The following is a 25,070-nucleotide window of genomic DNA, read 5'->3' on the forward strand; positions in this document are numbered from 1 at the left end:
TTACGATCCCCCACAAATGGGTTAACCCTTAAGGTCTACGGGCTAGGAGACCCGTGTTTGAGACTGGCAATGGGCGTTACATTGTCGCCGTTCGCAACGATCGCTACGTTGGTGGCAGGTGTGGGATGGTGCCTTGGGGGCCATCGGAGAGGAGTGCACACGCGAGGTACTTGGTATAGTGAATCGTGAAGTACTTGGTATAGTGCAGCGTGAAGTACTTGGTATAGTGAATCGTGAAGTACTTGGTATAGTGCAGCGTGAAGTACTTGGTATAGTGAATCGTGAAGTACTTGGTATAGTGCAGCGTGAAGTACTTGGTATAGTGAATCGTGAAGTACTTGGTATAGTGCAGCGTGAAGTACTTGGTATAGTGAATCGTGAAGTACTTGGTATAGTGCAGCGTGAAGTACTTGGTATAGTGCAGCGTGAAGTACTTGGTATAGTGCAGCGTGAAGTACTTGGTATAGTGAATCGTGAAGTACTTGGTATAGTGCAGCGTGAAGTACTTGGTATAGTGAATCGTGAAGTACTTGGTATAGTGCAGCGTGAAGTACTTGGTATAGTGCAGCGTGAAGTACTTGGTATAGTGAATCGTGAAGTACTTGGTATAGTGCAGCGTGAAGTACTTGGTATAGTGCAGCGTGAAGTACTTGGTATAGTGAATCGTGAAGTACTTGGTATAGTGAATCGTGAAGTACTTGGTATAGTGCAGCGTGAAGTACTTGGTATAGTGCAGCGTGAAGTACTTGGTATAGTGCAGCGTGAAGTACTTGGTATAGTGCAGCGTGAAGTACTTGGTATAGTGCAGCGTGAAGTACTTGGTATAGTGCAGCGTGGGGACACGCTCTCCCGACCGGAGGGGATAGTGTAATGAGCCTTGCCTAAGTAGGCATTTTATGACCCCACGTCTTTAGCTGGGAGACAAGGGTTCTACACACGCAAGGGACATTCTTCTCACTGAATATTACATGTTTAGCTTCATGAATAGGCCATATGATTAATACTGTTAATATGCCCGTTATTACATGACATTGTTATAACCGTTTAATAGTCTATACTTGAATGATATCGGTGCATATTGAAGGATGATTGCTCCATCTGTTTAGGGCTATTTCTATTCTCACGGTACATAAAGAATTTTCTACCAGGGTACATTACATGACGTTGGTCTTTACGCCGTCAAGGGGAGTGTTGCGCTGCTGGAGACATCATAGCGCAGGCGTAGACTCGGGGGTATGCTTACTGTACATGGCCATTGATGCCGCTGGATAAACTAAATCAGCTATGTAAATAATAGTGACTGGGGCGGTGGAGCTAACATGCCGAATTCTATCACAGCTTAACATGACAAAATAATACATGTCATCTGGGTTTACTTTATCCGGTTGACAAAACCACCGCAGCCGTCCTTTTATGCACGTCTCGGAATTTGGCTTTGACAGCTCGCCCGATGGTTTTCTTCATTTGACGCACGAGTAAAATCAGACGACGGGCGGTTTTTCCTAATAACCCATTTGGGAAAAACGGGTCATTATGACCTTAGTATCCTCCTCTAAAAGAAAACCATTGGATTGCCTTTACGCAACAGCGTTCTGCTTGCATTTCTTGCTGTGGATTTTATGCGCCGCGTCCGGAGAAGAGCTTCATCAGTTCAGCGTTGAGGTAAGATACATGGCCTGCTATTGCTTCGCGGTGGCTCATAATAAATGACAATGCACTCTCCTGTGCTCGAGTGGCAGAACATTGCGTGTGGACGAGGGTTGCTGTTATTTATTTGGCTACATTATCACATAAACATGACCAGATGACATAGCAACATTGTATTTGATGCATGTTTCAAGATGCATGGAACGTCGAAATTATTATCCGTTCTATCATTTTTTACAAGTCAGACGAACAACATCCTATGCTTTTTCCTTTACTTTGGACAGCGGGTGAGAGGGAGGATGGGCGACCATGAACGAGATGGTCCAGCGTCCATCCTCTCATTCGATCTCACTGCAATATTTGTTATCATAATACAGTGCCTTGCGTGTTCAGACCCCTTGGATTTCTTCACATTTTATACTGGGATAAAAATGCATTCATTTGTCATATTTTGTCAACATACTACACAAAATACTCTGTAGTGTCAAAGTGGGAGATTTGTTATTTTTTTACCATAAATAAAACATTCTGAACCAAAATACAGTCGTTATATATATATATATTCAGCCCCTTTGTTTAGGTAAGCCTAAATTATTTCAAGAGTAAAATGTGGCTTAACAAATCACATAAGTTACGTGGACTAACCCTTCCTGTCCCCCACACATACAACAACTGTAAAGTCATTCATTCAAGTATTACATTTCAAGCACAGATTGACATTTTCAAGCAAGGTGGTGGCTGCATCATGGTACATGTATGGTTAATATCTGCAAATACTGGTGAGTTTAAGGATAAAAAGTAATGGGATGGAGCTAAACACAGGCAAAATTCAAGAGGAAAACCTGCTTCATTCTGCTTTACACCAGAGACTGAGAGAGGAATTCACCTTTCCGCAGGACAATAGCCTACAACACAAGGCCAAATGTACACTGAAGTTGCTTACCAAGAAGACAGTGAATGTTCCTGAGTGGCCAAGTTACAGTTTGGACTTAAATCTGTTTGAAAATCTATGTCAAGACTTGAAAATTGCTGTCTAGCCATGATCCCCAACCTCTTGACAGAGCTTGAATATTATTTTTAAAGAATAATGGGCAAATATGGTACAATCCATGTGTGCAAAACTCTTGTAGACTTACCAGTGGTTTAGTGGTGCCTGGAGAAGTAGGTATACTCTAATTGTGGGAGTGGGCATACTCTAATTTTGACAAACATTTCCCAAACGGCCCCTGTGGCGAGGGAAAGGCGCCCTGTTTGAGAAATTCTATGACAAACAGTGACATAGGCTATGCTCCTAAAATTATAAATCCCATGTTGGTCTTTCACAGTCAGGCCAACCCAAGCTGTACTGTAAAAGTAGGCTAATAGTAGGCCAAATATCAGGATAAGGTAAGAACCAGATGAAGACCATGTCGAAGTAAATGTTAATTACAGCAACAGAGACAAAGGTACAGGACGGCAGGCAGGGTCAGGTCAGGCAGAGGTCGGAAATCCAGATGGGGCAAAGGTACAGGACAGCAGGCAGGCTCAGGGGCAGGCAGAGTGGTCAGGGGGGCGGGTTCAAAGTCAAGACAGGCAAGGGTCAGAAACCAGGAGGGCGAGAAAAAGAGAGGCTGGGAAAAGACAGGAGCTGACAGGACAAATACTGGTAAGCTTGACAAACAAGATGAACTGGCAACAGACAAACAGAGACCACAGGTATAAATACACAGCTGATAATAGGGAAGATGGGCAACACCTGGAGGGGGGTGGAGACAATCACAAAGACAGGTGAAACAGATCAGGGCGTGAATGCCCCCCCCCCTAGAGGTGCCACCTGGCGCCCTACCTGGTTGACCGGGCGCCGGCGGTGGAAGTCGGCGATGAGGGCGGGTCCAGGATGCCTTTAGCAGGGACCCAGCACCTCTCCTCCGGGCCATAACCCTCCCAGTCAACCAGGTACTGGAAACCCCTGCCCCGTGGTCAAACCCTCAGGAGGTGTCTCACCATGTACGCCGGATGGCCATCGGTGACACGGGGAGGAGGGGTGGGCCTGGAAATGGAAGACAAGGGACTGTGAGACACAGGCTTGATACGGGACACATGAAAGGTGGGGTGTATATGTAGGGTATGGGGCAATAGAAGACGAACATCAGAGGGGCTAATGACCTTGGAGATGGGGAAAGGGCCGATAAACCGGGGGGACAGTTTGCGAGACTCTACCCGGAGGAGCAGATCCCGGGTGGAGAGCCATACCTTCTGCCCGAGACGATACCGGGGAGCCGGGGTCCGATGGCAATCCGCTGGTCGTCGATACCTGGAGTTGGTCTTGAGGAGGGCCGACGGGGGGGTCTCGGGTTCCGGGGTAGTAGTTGTGGAGCTATAGTGGTGGGACAGTGCATCCGGCTTGACATTCTTGGATCCCGGCCGGTACGAGAGGGAGAAGTTGAACCGTTTGAACAACAGGGCCCATCTGGCTTGCCTGGAGTTGAGGCACTTGGCGGTGCGGAGATACTCCAGGTTCTTGTGGTTAGTCCACACGATGAATGGATGTTCCACCCCCTCCAGCCAGTGCCGCCATTCCTCCAACGCCGTCTTCATCGTGAGAAGCTCCCGATTCCCCACATTGTAGTTCCTTTCCGTGGCGTTGAGGCAATGGGAGAAGAAGGCGCAGGGATGTAGCTTGAGGTCTTGGGCAGAACGCTGGGACAGGTCAGCCCCCACTCCGACGTCTGAAGCATGGCCTCCACCACGAACTGACAAGATGGGTCCGGATGAACCAGGATGGGAGCTGTGGTGAAGCAATGTTTGAGGTCCCGGAATGCCCAGTCAGCAGCTGGGGACCACGTGAACGGAACCTTGGGCAAGGTGAGTGCTGACAGGGGGGAAGCCAGGGTGCTGTAACCCCGGATAAAGCGGCAATAGAAATTGGCTAATCCCAGAAAACTTTACAGCTGCACCCTGGTCGTAGACTGAGGCCAATCCATCACTGCTCTCACCTTCCCGGCATCCATCTGGACACTCCCAGCAGAGATGATGTAACCCAGAAAGGGGGTGGTGGAGCGATGGAACTCGCACTTCTCTGCCTTCACAAACAGCTGATTCTCCAGAAGGCTATGAAGGACGTGGAGCACGTGTTCTTGAAGAGAGCAGGAGAAGACGACGATGTCATCAATGTAGACAAAGATGAACTGGTTCAACATGTCGCGGAGAACATCATTCACCAGAGCCTGGAACACAGCAGGGGCGTTGGTGAGGCCAAAGGGCATGACCAGATACTCGTAGTGGCCACTGGCCGTGTTGAAGGCGGTCTTCCACTTGTGCAGATATGAGAGGGGGACCAGGTGGTAGAAGTTCCATAGATCCAGCTTGGAAAACACAGTGGCCCCCTGGAGCGGCTCGAAGGCTGAGGAGATGAGTGGTAGCGGGTAACGCTTCTTAACTGTAATGCCGTTGAGTCCCCGGTAGTCAATGCACTGGCGCAAGGTCTTGTCCTTTTTCTCCATGAAGAAGAAGCCAGCGCCGGAGGGAGAGGAAGAGGAATGGATAAATCCAGCAGCTAGGGAGTCCCCAATGTAGGTATCCATAGCCTTGGTCCTCGGGGGAAGCGTGGTGTTAGGGAAAAGGTCAATCCCACAGTCATAGGGTCGGTGCGGTGGAAGCGACGTCGCCCGGGCCTTGCTGAACACCTCCTGGAGGTCCTGGTACTCCGGGGGACTGGCGGAGAGGTCCGGGGCATGTTCAGAGCCCCCAGGAAGACGTCCCAGGGCAGGTTGTGCTGACTTCAGGCAATAAGTGTGGCAGAACGGGCTCCAGTCCACGATGGCACCAGTAGACCAGTTAATGAGGGGATTGTGTGGTTGGAGCCAGGAGAATCCCAATACCACGGGAATCAGAGGGGACTTGATGAGCAGGAACTGGATAGCCTCACTGTGGTTCCCTGACACCCGTAGGTGGATGGGAGTGGTGTTGTGGGTGACTCGGCCTATAGAGCGCCCGTCCAGCTCTCTAAAGTCCATGGGAATGGCAGGGTAGCGTCCAAAAAAGATTCAATGAGAACCCGGAGAGATTTGGATTGGTCTCCCCACAGTAGAATGGCATGAAAAGGGGTGTGATCTGTCGCAGCCGGCCGCGACCGGGAGGCCCATGGGGCGGCGCACAATTGGCCCAGCGTCGTCCGGGTTAGGGAGGGTTTGGCCGGCAGGGATATCCTTGTCTCATCGCGCACTAGCGACTCCTGTGGCGGGCCGGGCACAGTGCACGCTGACCAGGTCGCTAGGTGTTTCCTCCGACACATTGGTGCAGCTGGCTTCTGGGTTGGATGTGCATTGTGTCAAGAAGCAGTGCGGCTTGGTTGGGTTGTGTTTCGGAGGACGCATGGCTCTCGACCTTCGCCTCTCCCGAGTCCGTACGGGAGTTGCAGCGATGAGACAAGACAGTAACTACTACCAATTGGATACTACGAAATTGGGGAGAAAAAGGGGGGAAAAAAAGAGGGGAAAAAAGAAAAGGGGTGTGAGCAGGGGAAGCAGGAATGTTCTCCATATGGCCCACCAGAGTCCTTGCTCCTACCGGTGAGCCTGGATTCTTTAGAGGACAAGAGGACACAAAATGACCAAGAGTCCCGCAATACAGACAACTCTTCGTATTGATCTTGTATTTTCATTCCGCTGGCGACAGCCCAGCTCTGCGTAGTGGCATAGGCTCAGGAAGCGGTGAGTTGGCCGTCTTCGGGCAGCCCTCGGGGCAGGTCGGGAAGCCTTGGTCCTCTTGGCAACGAGACCTTTGGGAGCTTCCAAGTTGACTCGGAGGCAAGGTGGGATCCTTGGGTGTGCGAGCAAAATCTAATCTCATCTCCCTCCATCGTTCCCGTAGTCGCCCATCGATTCGGATGGTCAAAGCGATAAGGGAATTGAGATCCGTAGGTAACTCCCGAGCAGCAAGCTCGTCCTTGACCTCCTCCGAGACGCGTGCAGGAACATATCAAACAGTGCTTCCTGGTTTCAAACACTCTCCGCTGCCAACGTGCGGAAATCTACCGTATAGTAAGCTACACTCCAGAAGCCCTGCCGAAGCTGGATTAGCCTCCGGGCAGCTTCTCTCCCGGAGAACGGGGCGTAAAAAAACCTTCACCTCTGCCACGAATCCCTCCAGAGTAACACATATTATTGGCTGCTGTTCCCATACAGCAGTAGCCCAGGTGAGAGCCCTCCCGGACATCAGCGTGATGAGATAGGGGATCTTGGAGCGATCCGAGGGAAAGGAGGAGGGCTGAAGCTCGAAAATGAGGGCACACTGAGCTAGAAACACCCGACAGGTGCTCGACTCTCCACCGAGAAGGTGGAGTGGCCGATGAGACGGCACTGCTAGCAGTGGGGTTACTGAGGGGCTGTGAGGTTACCACCGTGCTAGGCTGCCTCCCAAACAACCCGCAGAATTGCTCCAGCAAACCGTCCAATGCCCGGTCATGGCGATCAACCAACGTTTGGACCCCCTCCATAAGGCCACGAAGCAGTTCCTCGTGCCTCCCGATGGTGGCTCCTTTGGAGGAGATGGCGTCGCACAGCTGGCCTGTCTCTGCTGGGTCAGTCATGGCCAGGTCTTGCTATCAGGATAAGGTAAGACCCAGATGAAGACCGTGTCGAAGTAACAATATTTATTACAGCAACAGAGGTGAAGGTACAGGACGGCAGGCAGGCTCAGGGTCAGGGGCAGGCAGAGTGGTCAGGCTGGCGGGTTCAAGGTCAAGACAGGCAAGAGTCAAAAACCAGGAAGGCGAGAAAAAGGGAGGCTGGGAAAAGACAGGAGCTGATAGGACAAATGCTGGTAAGCTTGACAAACAAAACAAACTGGCAACAGACAAACAGAGAACACAGGTATAACAACACAGGGGATAATGGTGAAGATGGGTGACACCTGGAGGGGGGTGGAGACAATCACAAAGACAGGTGAAACAGATCAGGGCGTGACAGCCTACTATTGAAATAGATCAATTAGGATGTCAACTGATTCAGAAATTCACAGGTTTCAGATGTTTTACATTTTTTTCCAGGTTTTTATACTCAAAGTACATTTTGTTTTACATAGAAATACAACAAAATTGGATGTTCAAAGTCCATAACAATGCTTAAACCACATCAGCAGACCACTTTTTAGGTCTGGGAAAAATAAGACCTAAAGAGTGGTCTCCCTTTTAATTAAACTGTTCAGGCACCTAGCACTGTTGTTTGGTTCTTTCTATAGCGCACATGAGATGGAGTTTGCAAAACAAATGGCCACTGGATTGATGCAAATAATCACGATATCTTTCTGCCAGGTAGGCATAGGCTACTTTGTAGCTAGTTAACATTTAATTGAGAAGGTTTTTGGGAAAGACTTTCCATCTACCAGAAGATGGTTAGGCCTATCATTAGCATCGCTATATTTTTCCTTTTACTTCATGTCTTACCTTGCTTCAAAGTAGCCTATAGACAAAATTCCACCATAGAAAGGTGGAAGCAATTATTTAGTAAAGACTCAAATCAACTTTTCATTGTCTAGCAGCAAAAGGTATTATCCTAGTCATATTAGCAACCCATGATCGTTGTAGCATCTTTAGATCTCCTGTCTTTCTAAATTTCTAATGGATATTTCAATCTCTGTCCATGAAACCTCAAGCATGTGTGTTGCGCATTTTAGAACGTTTTTTCCCCGCAAATTGTATTTTGGAACATTTGCGCATAGGCCTACTGCCGTGTGCAGATTGCTGCACTTAAAATGTGAAGAAATAATAGTTTATCAAAATTTTTAAGCTAAACATTCTGATCTGTTACATCAGCCTTATTAATTGATATGTCTTATATCTCCACTATACTACTTTGACACGCATCGTGGGGATTAATAAGTGAGTATACGCAATGCCCACAAAAAAAGTGGGTATATGGCTTATACCTGCGTATACCCTCTGCTACACCACTGAGACTTACCCAAGAAGACTCTAATCTGTAATTGATGCCAAAGGTTTTTCTAACATGTATTGCCTCAAAACTTATGCAACGACTATATTTTAGTTATTACATTTTTGTAATGTTATTTTGTGTAGATTGTTGAGAAAAAAATGACAATTAAATCAATTTGAATCCCACTATGTAACATAACAAAATGTGAAGAAATCCAAGGGGTCTGAATACTTTTGCAAGGGACTACTATGCTATAAACTATTATTCTTTGTCAAGGGAAATTTGGTGGATTTATGCTTGTGCAGATTAAGATGTGATCCAAGTTGCGTAATGGGATAGGGTTGAATATCTTGTACCATATTAATTGCTGCTGTCATATTCTCTGTATAGGCCTAGCCTACCATAGGCTATTCTCTCTCATCCCATCCCAAGTCAAATGGCACAATCAAATTCCTTATTCAGTCCTGGGAACAGAACCTGGGCCTTAGCTATACACAGACAAAGCAAACAACCAACCAACCAACCAACCAACCAACCAACCATTGGCTACATATGATTAAGGGATGGTGGAAAGATGGACAAACAACAACAAGGCGTTTGGCTCAATGAGGAGCGGAGAGGGAGAGATAGAGATACAGGGATTGAGGGAGGGAGGGAGAGATATATGGAGGATTAGCGGGAGCATCTCATAGGATGGGTAATGATGGTGATGGCGAGGCAACAGCAGCTGGTTGGCGTGTGGACAGCTGTGGTGGAGCGTGGCCGCCTGCCTAGCTGCCTCGTGGCTCTCGGATCCCATCAACGGGGATAGGATCTAACAATGACCCCTGGTCGACACTCAATCTCTACTGAATGAAGGAGTGGCAGTGTCACTCTGTGTGGGCGGCAGCTTTGAGCTGTGTTGGTTATAGGCAGAAACACTGAGTGAATGTTACTGGAAAGGATGTGGGTAACTGGGCATAGCCATATGGGTTACAATGTTCATCCTTGAATACTGGACTTTTGTCCATCCTAATATGCAGAAAATATGAACCTGAACTAGGCCCTTTCTCTGTCAGTGTTACTGTGTGTGGGTGGCAGCTTTGAGTGATGGTGGTTATAGAAAACAAGTGTTACTGTAACTCTGGATACTGTTGGATGTGGCTAACAATGTTCAGGTTGGAACAGAGGTACTTCTATCCAAGGAGTTCTCCATCAATTATGAACCTGAACTATAGAGATTCTCTGTATGATAGGTTACTGAACAGCTTCTACCCCCAAGCCATAAGACAGTTGAACAGTTAATCAAATAGACGGCCAGACTATATACATTAACCCGCTTTAAAAAAACTTCTCTCTTGCACTGGCTCTATGCACACTCACTAGACTCTACCCCCACACACATACCACACTGACACCCGCACACACACAAACTACATATGCTCACACACACACGCATATTAATGCCACACACACACAAAACACACACATGCATATTAACGCTACACACACACACAAAACACACACATGCATATTAACGCCACACACACACACAAAACACACACATGCATATTAACGCCACACAAAACACACACATGCATATTAACGCCACACACATACACAAAACACACACATGCATATTAACGCCACACACATACATTCACATTCACACACGCTGCTACATGTACGTACTACCTCAATTACCTCCACTGTTTTGTACCCCTGCACATTGACTCGGTACCGCTCTTCCGTTATTAAATATTTTATGGTGTTACTATTTCCTTTTTACATTTTTACAATTTTTTAAAAACTTTTTAATTCTGCATTGTTGGGAAAGGGCTTGTAAGTAAGCATTTCACAGTAAAGTCTACACCTGTTGTATTCGGCGCATGTGACAAATAAAAATGTATTTCATGCAGAGATCAGTTTGACTCATACTAGAGACTTTATGAACAAGGACCTTTCTCCCTATCATTTCTCTCGGTTACGAATACCAAAATGTAGCTTTGTTATAACGATGTAATAGCAGCATTTGTCAGCTTTCTTTCAGATATGAATAAGGACAGTAATGCATGAATCTCTCCCTCTCTCCTCCCTCCCTTTCTCCTGTAGGGATGGCTACAGAAGTATGGCTACCTTCCCCACACAGACCCCAGAATGGCTGTCCTGCGCTCAGCCCAGACCATGGAACAAGCCATCGCAGCCATGCAGCGCATCTACGGCCTCAATGTTACAGGGACACTGGATGAGAGGACCACAGAGTAAGTAGACACACATACACAAACACACGGACACACACACACACCAAATCAAATTTTATTGGTCACATACAGATGGTTAGCAGATGTTAATGCGAGTGTAGTAAAATACTTCTGCTTCTAGTTCCGACAGTGCAGTAATATCTAACAAGTGATCTAACAATTCCCCAACAATTACCTAATACACACAAATCTAAAGGGGTGAATGAGAATATGTACATATAAGTATATGGATGAGCGATGGCCGAGCGGCATAGGCAAGGTGCAGTAGATAGTATAAAATACAGTATATACATGTGATATGAGTAATGTAAGATATGTAAACATTATTAAAGTGGCATTATTTAAAGTGGCATTGTTTAAAATGACTAATGATCCATTTATTAACCTCTTACATCTAGACGTTCCGCTAGCGGAACACCTGCTCCAATATCCAATGATGGGCGTGGCGTGAAATACAAACTCCTCTAAAATCCGAAAACTTCCATTTTTCAAACATATGACTATTTAACAGCATTTTAAAGACAAGACTCTCGTTAATCTAACCACACTGTCCGATTTCAAAAAGGCTTTACAGCGAAAGCAAAACATTAGATTATGTCAGCAGAGTACCCAGCCAGAAATAATCAGACACCCATTTTTCAAGCTAGCATATAATGTCACAAAAAACAAAACCACAGCTAAATGCAGCACTAACCTTTGATGATCTTCATCAGATGACAACCCTAGGACATTATGTTATACAATGCATGCATGTTTTGTTCAATCAAGTTCATATTTATATCAAAAACCAGCTTTTTTACATTAGCATGTGACGTTCAGAACTATCATACCCCCCAGCAAACTTCCGGTGAATTTACTAAATTACTCACGATAAACGTTCACAAAAAACATAACAATTATTTTAAGAATTATAGATACAGAACTCCTCTATGCGCTCGATATGTCCGATTTTAAAATAGCTTTTCGGTGAAAGCACATTTTGCAATATTCTCAGTAGATAGCCCAGCCATCACGGCTAGCCATTTAGACACCGACCAAGTTTAGCCCTGACCAAAGTCAGATTTACTATAAGAAAAATGTTATTACCTTTGCTGTCTTCGTCAGAATGCACTCCCAGGACTTCTACTTCAATAACAAATGTTGGTTTGGTCCCAAATAATCCATAGTTATATCCAAACAGCGGCGTTTTGTTCGTGCGTTCAAGACACTATGCGAATGGTAAAGAAGGGTTACGAGCACGACGCATTTCTTGACAAAAAATTTCTAAATATTCCATTACCGTACTTCGAAGCATGTCAACCGCTGTTTAACCTCTTATGGCTAGGGGGCAGTATTTTCACGGCTGGATAAAAAAACGTACCCGATTTAATCTGATTATTAGTCCTGGCCAGAAACTAGAATATGCATATAATTATTAGCTTTGGATAGAAAACACTCCAAAGTTTCTAAAACTGTTTGAATGGTGTCTGTGAGTATAACAGAACTCATTTGGCAGGCAAAAACCTGAGAGATTCCTTTACAGGAAGTGGCCTGTCTGACCATTTATTTGCTTTCTTTGACATCTCTTCCAAAAACTAAGGATCTCTGCTGTTACGTGACACTTCCCACGGCTCCAATGGGCTCTCAGAGCCCGGGAAAAACCTGAATGATGTAATTCAAAGCCCTGGCTGAAACACACGAGCGCTTTTGCTAAGTGGTCTATCAGAGGACAAAGGGCTTAGGCTCGAGCACTGCCCGCCCCCGCCTTTCTGTTTTTCCCTCTATTTACAGACAGGCAGATTCCCGGTCGGAATATTATCGCTTTTCTACGAGATAAATTGCATTAAAAAAAAATTTAAACAGCGGTTGACATGCTTCGAAGTATGGTAATGGAATATTTAGAAATTATTTGTCACGTTATGCACCATGCGCACGACCGTGATTTACCATTCTGATAGTGTCTAGAACGCACAAACAAAACGTCGCTGATGGAACATAACGATGGATTATTTGGGACCAAACCTACATTTGTTATTGAAGTAGAAGTCCTGGGAGTGCATTCTGACGAAGAACAGGAAAGGTAAGACCATTTTTCTTATAGTAAATATGATTTTGGTGAAGGCTAATTTGGTGAAGGCTAATCTTGCCGGGTGTCTAAATAGCTAGCCCGTGATGGCTGGGCTATGTACTTAGAATATTGCAAAATGTGCTTCATCCGAAAAGCTATTTTAAAATCGGACATATCGAGTGCATAGAGGAGTTCTGTATCTATAATTCTTAAAATAATTGTTATGCTTTTTGTGAACGTTTATCGTGAGTAATTTAGTAAATTGTTAGTAAATTCCCCGGGCTAGTTCTGAACGTCACATGCTAATGTAAAAAGCTGTTTTTTGATATAAATATGAACTTGATTGAACAAAACATGCATGTGTTGTATAACATAATGTCCTAGGTGTGTCATCTGATGAAGATCATCAAAGGTTAGTGCTGCATTTAGCTGTCTTCTGGGTTTTTGTGACATTATATGCTAGCTTGAAAAATGGGTGTCTGATTATTTCTGGCTGGGTACTCTGCTGACATAATCTAATGTTTTGCTTTCGCTGTAAAGCCTTTTTGAAATCGGACAGTGTGGTTAGATTAACGAGAGTCTTGTCTTTAATTGCTGTAAAATAGTCATATGTTTGAAAAATGGAAGTTTTCGGATTTTAGAGGAATTTGTATTTCGCGCCACGCCCATCATTGGATATTGGAGCAGACGTTCCGCTAGCGGAACATCTAGATGTAAGAGGTTAAAATCTAATTTTATGCTAATTTTCTCGTAAAAAAGCGATAATATTCCGACCAGGAGTCGTTGTATCCGTTCAAAGACGATAGAATAAAAACATGGTGTCGTCTCGTGCACGAGCATGAGTCCCATTGTCCGCTGATAGACCACTTGCCAAACGCGCAAATGTGTTTCAGCCTGGGGCTGCCTCGATATCATTCAGCTTTTTCCCGGGCTCTGAGAGCCTATGGGAGCCGTAGGAAGTGTCACGTTACAGCAAAGATCCTCAGTCTTCAATAAACAGAGACAAGAAGAACAAGATCTTGTCAGAGAGGGCACTTCCTGTAAGGAATCATCTCAGGTTTTTGCCTGCCATATGAGTTCTGTTATACTCACAGACACCATTCAAACAGTTTTACAAACTTTGGAGTGTTTTCTATCCAAAGCCAATAATTATATGCATATTCTAGTTTCTGGGCAGGAGTAATAATCAGATTAAATCGGGGACGTTTTTTATCCGGCCGTGAAAATACTGCCCCCTAGCCATAAGAGGTTAAAGTGCTCAGGGATTGGGTCTCAATGTAGGCAGCAGCCTCTCTGAGTTAGTGATTTCTGTTTGCAGTCTGATGGCCTTGAGATAGAAGCTGTTTTTCAATCTCGGTCCCAGCTTTGATGCACCTGTACTGATCTCGCCTTCTGGATGATAGCGGTGTGAACAGGCAGTGGCTCGGGTGGTTATTGTCCTTGATGATCTTTTTGGCCTTCCTGTGACATCAGTGCTGTAGGTGTCATGGAGGGCAGGTAGTTTGCTCCCAGTGTTGCATTGTGCAGACCGCACCACCCTCTGGAGAACCCTGCGGTTGAGGGCGCTGCAGTTGCCATACCAGGCTGTGATACAGCTCGACAGAATGCTCTCGATTGTGCATCTGTAAATGTTTGTCAGGGTTTTGGGTGACAAGCCAAATTTCTTCAGCCTCCTGAGGTTGAAGAGGCGCTGTTGCGCCTTCTTCACCACACTGTCTGTGTGGGTGGACCATTTCAGTTTGTTTGTGATGTGTACGCTCAGGAACTTAAAACTTTCCACCTTCTCCACTGCTGTCTCTTCGATGTGGATCGGGGGGTGCTCTCTCTGCTGTTTCCTGAAGTTCATGATCATCTCCTTTGTTTTGTTGACGTTGAGTGAGAGGTTGTTTTCCTGACATCACACTCCGAGTGCCCTCACCTCCTCCCTGTAGGCTGTCTCGTCGTTGTTGGTGATCAGGCCCACTACTGTTGTGTCGTCTGCAAACTTGATGATTGAGTTGGAGGCGTGCATGGCCACGCAGTCGTGGGTGAACATGGAGTACAGGAGAGGGCTGAGCGCACACCTTTGTGGGGCCCCAGTGTTGAGGGTCAGTGAATGTGGCGATGTTGTTTCCTACCTTCACCACCTGGGGGCGGCCCGTCAGAAAGTCCAGGACCCAGTTGCACAGGGTGGGGTTGAGACCCAGGGCCTACAAGTTGATGAGCTTGGAGGGTACTATGGGTTTGAATGCTGAGCTGTAGACAATGAACAGCATTCTTACATAGGTATTATTTTTGTCCAGATGGGATAGGGCAGTGTGCAGTTTGATGGCGATTGCATCATCTTTGGACCTGTTGGGGCGGTAAGCAAACTGAAGTGGGTCTAAGGTGGCGGTGATATGATCCTTGACTAGCCTCTCAAAGCACTTCATGATGACAGAAGTGCTATGGGGCGGTAGTCATTTAGTTCAGTTATCTTTGCCTTCTTGGGTACAGGAACAATGGTAGCCATCTTGATGCATGTGGGGACAACAGACTGGGATAGGGAGCGATTGAATATGTCCGTAAAACACGCTGGTCTGTGCATGCTCTGAGGACGCGGCTAGGGATGCCATCCGGGCCAGCAGCCTTACGAGGGTTAACAAGTTTAAATGTTTTACTCACGTCAGCCACGGAGAAGGAGAGGGGGGGACACAGTCTTTATTAGTGTGTCGCCACAGTGGCACTGTATTAGCCTCAAAGCGGGAAAATAAGGTGTTTTAGTTTGTCTGGAAGCGTGACGTCGACGTCTGTGACGTGGCTGTTTTTGTTTTTGTAGTCTGTGATTTCCTGTAGACCCTGCCACATACGTCTCGATATTGAGCCATTGAATTGTGACTCCACCTTGTCCCTGTTCCGGCATTTCGCTTGTTTGATTGCCTTGTGGAGGGAATAACTACACTGTTTAAATTCAGCCATATTTCCAGACCTCTTTCCATGGTTAAATGCGGTGGATCACACTTTCAGTTTTGCGCTAATGCCGCCATCCATCCACGGTTTCTGGTTAGGGAAGGTTTTAATAGTCACAGTGGGTACAACATCTCCTATGCCCTTCTTAATAAACGCACTTACCGAGTCAGCGTATATGTTGTTCTGAGGCTGACCGGAACATATTCCAGTCTGCGTGATCAAAACAAATCTTAAAGTGCGGCTTTCGATTGGTCAGACCAGCGTTGAATGGTTCTCGTCACTGGTACATCCTCTTTGAGTTTCTGCCAATAAGACGGAATGAGCAAGATGACATCGTGGTCGGATTTGCCGAAGGGAGGGCGGGGGAGGGCTTTGTATGCATCGCGGAAGTTAGAGTAGCAGTGATCAAGAGTATTAGCCCTGCAAGTCGTGCAATCAATATGCTGAAAGCATTTAGGTAGCCATGTTCTCAAATTAGCTTTGTTAAAATCCCAAGCTACAATAAATGCAGCCTCCGGATATATGGTTTCCAGTTTACATAGAGTCCAGTGAAGTTCCTTGAGGGCCGTCTTGGTGTTCGTTCGAGGGGGAATGTACACAGCTGTGACTATAACTGACGAGAATTCTCTTGGTAGGTAAAATGGCCAGCGTTTGATTGTAAGGAATTCTAGGTCGGGTGAGCAGAAGGACTTGAGTTCCTGTATGTTGTTATGATTACACCATGAGTCATTAATCATAAAGCATACACCCCCGCCCTTCCTCTTCACAGAGAGGTGTTAATCTCTGTCGGCGCGATGCATGGAGAAGCTTAGTGGCTGAACCGATTCCGACAACATATCCTGAGAGAGCCATGTTTCTGTGAAACAGAGAATGTTGCAATCTCTGATGTCTCTCTGGAAGGCAACCCTTTGCTCGAATTTTGTCTAACTTGTTGTCAAGAGACTGGACATTGGTGAGTAGTATCCTCGTGAGCGGTGAGCAATGTGCACGTCTACAGAGCCTGACCAGAAGGCCGCTCCGTCTGCCCCTTCTGTGGCGCCGTTGTTTTGGGCTGCCTACTGGGATCAGATCCATTGTCCTGGGAGTTGGTCCGAACAGAGGATCCACTTTGGGAAAGTCGTATTCCTGGTCGTAATGTTGGCAAGTTGACGTTGCTCTTATATCCAATAGTTCTTCCCGGCTGTATGTAATAATACTTAAGATTTCCTGGGGTAACAATGTAAGAAATAATTCATAAAAAAATATTGCATAATTTCCTAAGAACGCGAAGAGAGGCGACTATCTCTGTCGGCGCCATTGGGTTACTGAGTTACACGGACACATTCACATATAAACACATCTACAATACACTCACATTGAGGACCATTGAGTCATCTAAATCACAATAAAAAAAAATCATTACTTAAAAACAGAATGGGACTTAATATATCAGTGAAAATAGCAGTGGTGTAAATTACTTCAGTAAAAATACTATACTTTACTATTTATCTTTTTGACAACTTTTTCTTCAGTACATTCCTAAAGAAAATATTGTACTTTTTACTCCATACATTTTCGCTGACACTCAAAAGTAATCATTACATTTTGAATGCAATTCACACAATTATCAAGAGAACATCCCTGGTCATATCTACTGCCTCTGATCTGGCGGACTCACTAAACACAAATGCTTCGTATGTAAATTATGTCTGAATGTTGGAGTGTACCCCTAGCTATCCGTAAATAAAATAAAAACATGAAAATTGTGCCATCAGGTTTGCTTAATATAAGGAATTTTAAATGATTTATACTTTTACAGTATCAAACCTACTGGTTAAATAAAGGTTAAATTAAAAAAAGTACACTTTTTTTACTAATTACATTTACTTTTGTTACTTAAGTATATTTAAAACCCAAATACTTTTTCTTAAGAAGTATTTTATTAGGTGACTTCCACTTTTACTTGAATCATTTTATATTAAGGTATCTTTACTTTTACTCAAGTATGACAATTGGGTACTTTTTACACCACTGGAAAATAGGAACACAAAAAAAGTAATTATGACCAATGATAAATATGTGTAGCCTACACTGATTAACCCGAATTAGCTCCAACACCACTGTCGGAACTAGAAGCACAAGCATTTCACTACACTTACATTAACATCTGCTAATCATGTGTATCTGACAAATAACATTTGTTTTGATTTGACCTCTAACCAGCAGCCCAGTGCCAAGTGAGATAACACTTTTCATTCTTCCCCTTCTTGCTTAATTGATGAAGTGATATCACACTAAGGTGAGGCTCTATATTTTACATATTATGTGTAAGCACAGTATTCCATATGTGTTGCATGGGTTTGAATGGAAATAGATCAGTCATTGAAGCTCTAGCCTGGCCAACATTCAGTCTCACCACTTTTTCTCAGAATGGAAAGAACCATTTAATTCAACTAGATGTCACATTTTTATGGTAATACATTCCCTTTTGTGGAGTACTATAATATGAAAGGGATTATTTTCAAAACGTGATAAATGAAAAAAATGTACATTTGCATTTTTTCCATCTGAATTGAATGCTTATGGTTCCCTTTCTATGTGGAGTAATTATGGTTGTTTTCATACTTTTAAAACATTTACTTTAGGTGTGCTTTAGAATTTGTTTTTTGCAAAATAAGATATCCGACACACTTGTTTCATACCAGAGCCATGTGTTTAGAGAGATGGGACATGAGGTTTCTTCAGTAGGATACATTGACATGACACTACAACATTCAATGGCAGCTATGTTAGCTCCCTTGAACAGAATTAGCATTATGATGCATTTACATGATACTTCAAAATTATAGGGCAGCCATGTTAGAAACCCATTAACATTACATGGGGAATATAAAAAAAGGCTATGTAACTGAATATCTAGAATTAGAACAATATTTAAAAAATGCTTCTATCTTTATCGGCTGTCCAGGTTTGTCGTCGCTGGTGCAAAAGTCAGTCATTTAGCGAATCATGTACATTATATTTGTCTGTTCAGTTGTAAACCCTTTTAAGGATTGTACGCTTTTTCAAAATGTTCACCTAAAATGACATACCCAAATCTAACTGCCTGTAGCTCAGGACCTGAAGCAAGGATATGTATATTCTGGATACCATTTGAAAGGAAACACTTTGAAGTTTGTGGAAATGTGAAATGAATGTAGGAGAATATAACACATTACATCTGGTAAAAATATAGTACAAAGAAAAAAACATGCGTCCCCCCATCATCTTTGAAATGCAAAGAGAAAGGCCATAATGTACTATTCCAGGTTAGGTTCAATTTAGATTTTGGCCACTAGATGACAACATTGTATGTGCAAAGTTTTAGACTGATTCAATGAACCATTGCATTTCTGTTCAAAATGTTGTCTCAAGACTGCCCAAATGTGCCTAATTGGTTTATTAATACATTCTCAAGTTCATAACTGTGCACTCTCCTCAAACAATAGCATGGTATTCGTTCACTGAAATAGCTACTGTAAATTGGACAGTGCAGTTAGCTTACATTCTTGTTACCCTTTCTGCCTATATCAGATATGTCTATGACCTGGGAAATTCTCTTGTTACTTACAACCTCATGCTAATCACATTAGCCTACGTTAGCTCATCCGTCCCGTGGGGGGGAAACCGATCCCATAGGTTTAGGTTTCCCTAAATATTTTTGCCACACTAAGGAATATAATCAGAACCTTTTCTTATTCATTTAGGCTAACCCGTGGCTTAGTCAGCCAGATGCGGTCATAGACCGCTGTCACTCTCAGCTGTTCCCGTGCTACCTAGCGTTATGTTATCTTTGAGCTCTTGAGTGTCGTGGACTTTTTTGTTATGGATCCCTTTGACAGTTTGAAGCCTGTGATATCTATTCCTGTTGGCCCATAGAAACTTTCTAAACAAAAGGAGAGCCAAGATCCACTAATGGGAAACAATCATAGGCTACAGTCTGCAAACATACAGAGGCTGCAAACAGCGGGCTGTATCACTCCGACAATAAGAATCAATCCATCTTTCACCGGCAAATGAATTGCAACAGACTTTCAATGTCTTTATTATTCCTTAAATCCTTCCCTAAAGTGTATATAATCAAACTGAAAAAAATTCCCTTTATTTATCCTAATCGGAAAACCTGTAAAACCCCATACAATTGGGGTAAGTTGCTTAAATATCCAAAAAGAAAAACACACATTGTATAGACTGTTCACCCTCTGGATACAATAAACAGGCGATGTGATATTTGCACAGTATAGTTGAAACAAATTGAGTATTTTTATATTTATTTATGTATCGATACTGTCTAAAACCCAATCAGGATAATTTTTATATTGGAGTTCTGTTGTTTGGGGTGGGTTTATAGCATTTACCACAAAACATGATTATTTGTCTCTCTAAAATAAAATTACCTTACAATATATTTCAAGCAAAATCATGTGTCTTTTCACTAGCCCAGGTTATGGTAAGATGAAACATGATCTCTATCTCAAAATATGTCTGAAAATGCATATATCGCGTTTTGGAATGAAACTCTTCATATGTTTTTGTTTGGCACTCAAAAATGTAATATATATACACCAGAGTTCCCCAAATGGCGGCCCACAGGTGATTTTATTTGCCCTCAAAGTTTTGAGGCCAAAATAAATGAAATAGGTAATTTTTTATATTTGTTGGACAATAAAAACCCCAGCAAACCAGCTCCAGGGCATTTACATTTTGTAAATCTGTTCCAAAGTATTCCCATGCATAATAGAGAGATTACCTCGACTAAGCGGTGCCCCCGCACATTGACTCTGTATCGGTACCCCCCTGTATTTTAGTCTCCCTATTGTTATTTTACTGCTGCTCTTTAATTACTTGTTACTTTTATTTCTTATTCATATATATATAAGGTTGTTGTATTTGGCACATGTGACCAGTACAATTTGATATGTGATCTTTGTCAAATATATCTGTTTTGGCTTCTTGCGGTCAGTTTGCAGTCTACAAATTATTTGTCATTACTGTATGTTCCGGCCCCCTGACCATCGTCTCCAGAATTTAAAAAAATTATAAAAAATAAAAAAATCAGCCCACGGCTGAATCTAGTTGATGATTTCTGAAATATACATTTGAAAAAGGTACATACTGTACAGTATGTAGTTATTAGGGGTAGTAGGAAGCAGCTCTATTTTACAGTGGGAACCACTTGTCCCATTGTCCACTGAACTGCAGTATGTAAGGCAATATGTAGGGTATTCTAGTTCAGAGTAGTGCTTGTTGTGGCATCAAATATAACCAGTTAAACATCCTGTAAGTATGTGTGTCACCACATTGTTGTACTTATCTAACCAACTCGTCGTCCCCATCCCTTCTTTTTCCTTCTCTTCAACCTCCACTTCCTCCCTCCTTAGTTGGATGAAAAGGCCGAGGTGTGGGAATCCAGACAAATTAAAAGGCAACTCGAGGTCGCGGAAGCGGAGGTACGCGCTGACGGGGCAGAAGTGGCAACGAACACACATCACCTACAGGTGAGAGACGTAGACCGGCACGTACACACATCACCAACAGGTGAGAGACGTAGACCGGCGCGTACACACATCACCTACAGGTGAGAGACGTAGACCGGCGCGTACACACATCACCTACAGGTGAGAGACGTAGACCGGCGCGTACACACATCACCTACAGGTGAGAGACGTAGACCGGCGCGTACACACATCACCTACAGGTGAGAGACGTAGACCGGCACGTACACACACCACCTACAGGTGAGAGACGTAGACCGGCACGTACACACATCACCTACAGGTGAGAGACGTAGACCGGCGCGTACACACATCACCAACAGGTGAGAGACGTAGACCGGCACGTACACACATCACCTACAGGTGAGAGACGTAGACCGGCGCGTACACACACCACCTACAGGCGAGAGACGTAGACCGGCACGTACACACATCACCTACAGGTGAGAGACGTAGACCGGCACGTACACACACCACCTACAGGTGAGAGACGTTAGTCAACTATTATTATAGGGTTCCATGTTTGTCAGTGTAGCTATTCATTTGTGCTCTCTCTCTCTTCCACTCTCTTTCTCCTTGGTCTCATATGCCCTCTGCATTTCCTTGGATACAGCACATATGGGCGCACACACACACAAATTGATTTACACAGAATAAAAGTTGTGTGTAAATAGAAGTCAAGTCAGAGAACAGAATAAAGTTATGGAATGTTTTTCAACCTTCTTTGCATTCCTTTGCAGTTAATTTTTGTTTGCATTTTAAGAATACCAGCAGACAAACTACTTCATTTTAATAGCAAGGATGATCGAGGACGAGGACAACTTTTCTCTCGTCCAATTCTCTAAGATCCTCTATGTAAATCATCCAATAATCTTAACCAAAATATTCAAATTCCCCATCTTATCACGCGTGATTGCTAATGGGGTCTGAGAGAGCAGGATAACGGGTCCTCCACAGCGCAGTGGGAAATTGACAGTTTACAGCCGTCATAGACGATAACTCTGTCAATTTATTCAAATCCTTCCTTCCTTCTTGCATGTGAATTGATGAGGCACCTCTTCTAATGGAATGTCAGTCTGCTTGGCTGTGCTGTCTGGCTGCACTCGCTCTGTAAAAATGAGTTGGGGAGAGAAAATGAGGGGAAGAAGATTTCTCTCTCTCACTCTCTCCGTCTGCAAACGACTGATAACGACAGCTATGTTAAAAGTGCAGTGAAAGCTGCTGGGCTTGTTGCAATAGTTTAAAAGTTAAACTTTTAGAGTGCCTCATCATCCATTTTAGAGAATATTCTCCCCAGGCAATAGTGGGAGAGGTGGTTTGAATTTGGGCAGATATGTGCTTCTGTCTGTTTTTCTATATTTTTTATGCTGTTTGTGGGGGGCTGCTTTGTGCTAAAGCTGTGATGTGAAATGTAGCAAGGTGTTAAATATTTTCTTCCAATTATTGTCAATGTCTTATATTGTCTTACCAGTGCACAATGGCTCTTGTCTAACTGTTGGTACCACCCAACCCTACAATAATCCCCACCCCCCACCCAGGATGGATCACACAATCTGTTTTCCACTCTTTTATATTTTGTCTCTATTTGTCTCCTAACATCAGGGCCCAGATTCACAAAACCTAAGAAGACACTTCTTCTTTACTGCATTTTTTTCCTTAAGTTTAGACTTATCAAGTTAAGCAAAGTTGCTATTCCTCAAAACGGTTATTGGAAATGTTCTTGCGCTATTTTTTATGTTTCTCCTTACGCGAAAAGTTAAGCAAAACAGTGATTCTTTAAATTTCTTTGGGGTGGGATTTGTTTGATTAGTATCACTATTACTGCAGATATATTATGGACATTTTCTGAATTTGTAGTCCCAAAAAATCTAACATATATCATATGTTTCTTCTTAGGAAAAATGTGAATAAATTCGATTCTTGTAAATCTTTTTATTCCAAGATGGCTAAATCCTTTTCTTAAATTCATGGCAGTGAGAAAATAAGCTCATGAAAGCAATTGAACATGTTTAATTCACTCACAAACTCTGAAAGTTTCAGTATTGATTATTTTAAACCCAAGAACATGTTTTAGAACAGTAATCTCAGTAGGAAATATGCTAACATGATTGCCATTTCTAGCTTGATAGCTAGCTAAATTGGTTGCCTAGCAACAAACATCTTAAGAAGCAGAAGCAACTTTGGTTTTAGAAGTGGGGGGGACATCATTTTTTATCTAGATGGATAAACACTCCAAACAGCTTACCCGACCACTCGGAGGCATCTGCATGGTCCTAAAGCACACCGTCTCCTTGTTTTGTATCACATTCTAATGATAAAACTGTGGGGGAAATGCAATTTCAGAATATGGGGGGACTTGTAAGACGATATGTGAGAAGTTCATAAGAAAATCATTAAATCTTAAGATATTGTTGAGCAATTGCACTTACAAATTATCCCATGAACTTCTTATTTTTTTTCTTAAGAAGTTTCTTAATTGTTACATAAGAAGTGTTTTGTGAATCTGGGCTGAGGTCTTTATTGTAAAAACATGCTGTCAATGTAAATGCAAATATGTTCTTAATTGACTCACCCCTTCTTCCTCCCTCAGCATAAAGAACGTCACTCCCAAAGTGGGCGCCAGGGAAACTCACGATGCCATCCGGCGTGCGTTTGATGTGTGGCAAGGGGTGACGCCGCTCCGCTTCGAGGCTGTCCCCTACAGTGCCCTGGAGAGCGGCCGGCGGGACGTGGACATCACCATCATCTTCGCCTCAGGTGAGAATTGTATGGAATGGTGCTGTGGAGAGTAAACTGTATCTGAAACAATAATGAGTGTACAAAACATTAGAAACACGTTCCTAATATTGAGTTGCACCCCCTTTTGCCCTCCGAACAGCCTCAATTCATCGGGATGTGGACTTTACAAGGTGTCGAAAGTGTTCCACAGGGATGTTGGCCCATGTTGACTACAATGCTTCCCATTATTGATACACACAGAAAACTGTTGAGTGTGAAAATTCCAACAGTGTTGCGGTTCTTGACACACTCAAACTGGTGCGCCTGAAACCTACCACCATACCCCGTTCAAATGCACTTAAATCTTTTGTCTTGCCCATTCACCCTCTGAATGGCACACATACACAATGTCTCAAATGTCTCAAGGCTTAACAATCCTTATTTAACCTGTCTCCTTTCCTTCATCAACACTGATTGAAGTGAATTTAGCAAGTGACATTAATATGGGAACATAGCTTTCACCTGGATTCACCTGGTCAGTCTGTCATGGAAAGAGCAGTTGTTCCTAATGTTTTGGGTACTCAGTGTATGTCTGTTGCCCTAATTCCGTTTTCTTAATGTAAACTTTGAAGTTAAAATAAATTGATCTCACCTCAGGTTTCCACGGTGACAGCTCACCCTTTGACGGCGAGGGGGGGTTCCTAGCCCATGCCTACTTCCCGGGCCCTGGGATTGGAGGGGACACCCACTTCGACTCAGACGAACCCTGGACCCTAGGGAACCCCAACCATGACGGTGAGAGATGGAGGTGTGGGGGTTAGAGAGAGAGAGAGAGAGAGAGAGAGAGAGAGAGAGGAACAGATGGAAAAGGAATATGGTTGTGAGAGAATCATATCAAAATCTAATGCCATAGAAGAAAACAAATATATACAGTCTGCATTTGATCATGCTGTATTGCAAAGCACAAGGGCCAAGATTCACAAAACGGTAAGAAATTTCTTCTTAAAAGGTGCGACACATTTTTTGCATTGTAATTTCAGAAAATGTCAATAATATACAGTAC

General features: G+C 43.8%; 1 protein-coding gene across 4 annotated transcripts in view; it reads left to right on the forward strand.

Annotated features, from left to right (window-relative positions):
- The first annotated feature begins 1,232 nt into the window (after nt 1–1,232).
- mmp16b (matrix metallopeptidase 16b (membrane-inserted)) overlaps nt 1,233–25,070 on the forward strand; it is a 38,517-nt gene continuing 14,679 nt past the window's right edge. For 2 of the 4 annotated variants that reach the window (XM_029705298.1, XM_029705300.1), the window contains exons 1-6: nt 1,233–1,662; nt 10,653–10,801; nt 18,040–18,054; nt 21,176–21,292; nt 23,880–24,046; nt 24,665–24,802. In XM_029705298.1, the coding sequence (XP_029561158.1) occupies nt 1,534–1,662; nt 10,653–10,801; nt 18,040–18,054; nt 21,176–21,292; nt 23,880–24,046; nt 24,665–24,802 (715 nt within the window). In that variant the 5' untranslated portion in view covers nt 1,233–1,533. The remainder of the gene's footprint in view (nt 1,663–10,652; nt 10,802–18,039; nt 18,055–21,175; nt 21,293–23,879; nt 24,047–24,664; nt 24,803–25,070) is intronic. The other 2 variants (XM_029705299.1, XM_029705301.1) reach the window with 1 other exon arrangement.

This window comes from Salmo trutta, chromosome 21 (assembly GCF_901001165.1).
Source record: "Salmo trutta chromosome 21, fSalTru1.1, whole genome shotgun sequence".
In the NCBI taxonomy this organism is placed as follows: Eukaryota; Metazoa; Chordata; class Actinopteri; order Salmoniformes; family Salmonidae; genus Salmo; species Salmo trutta.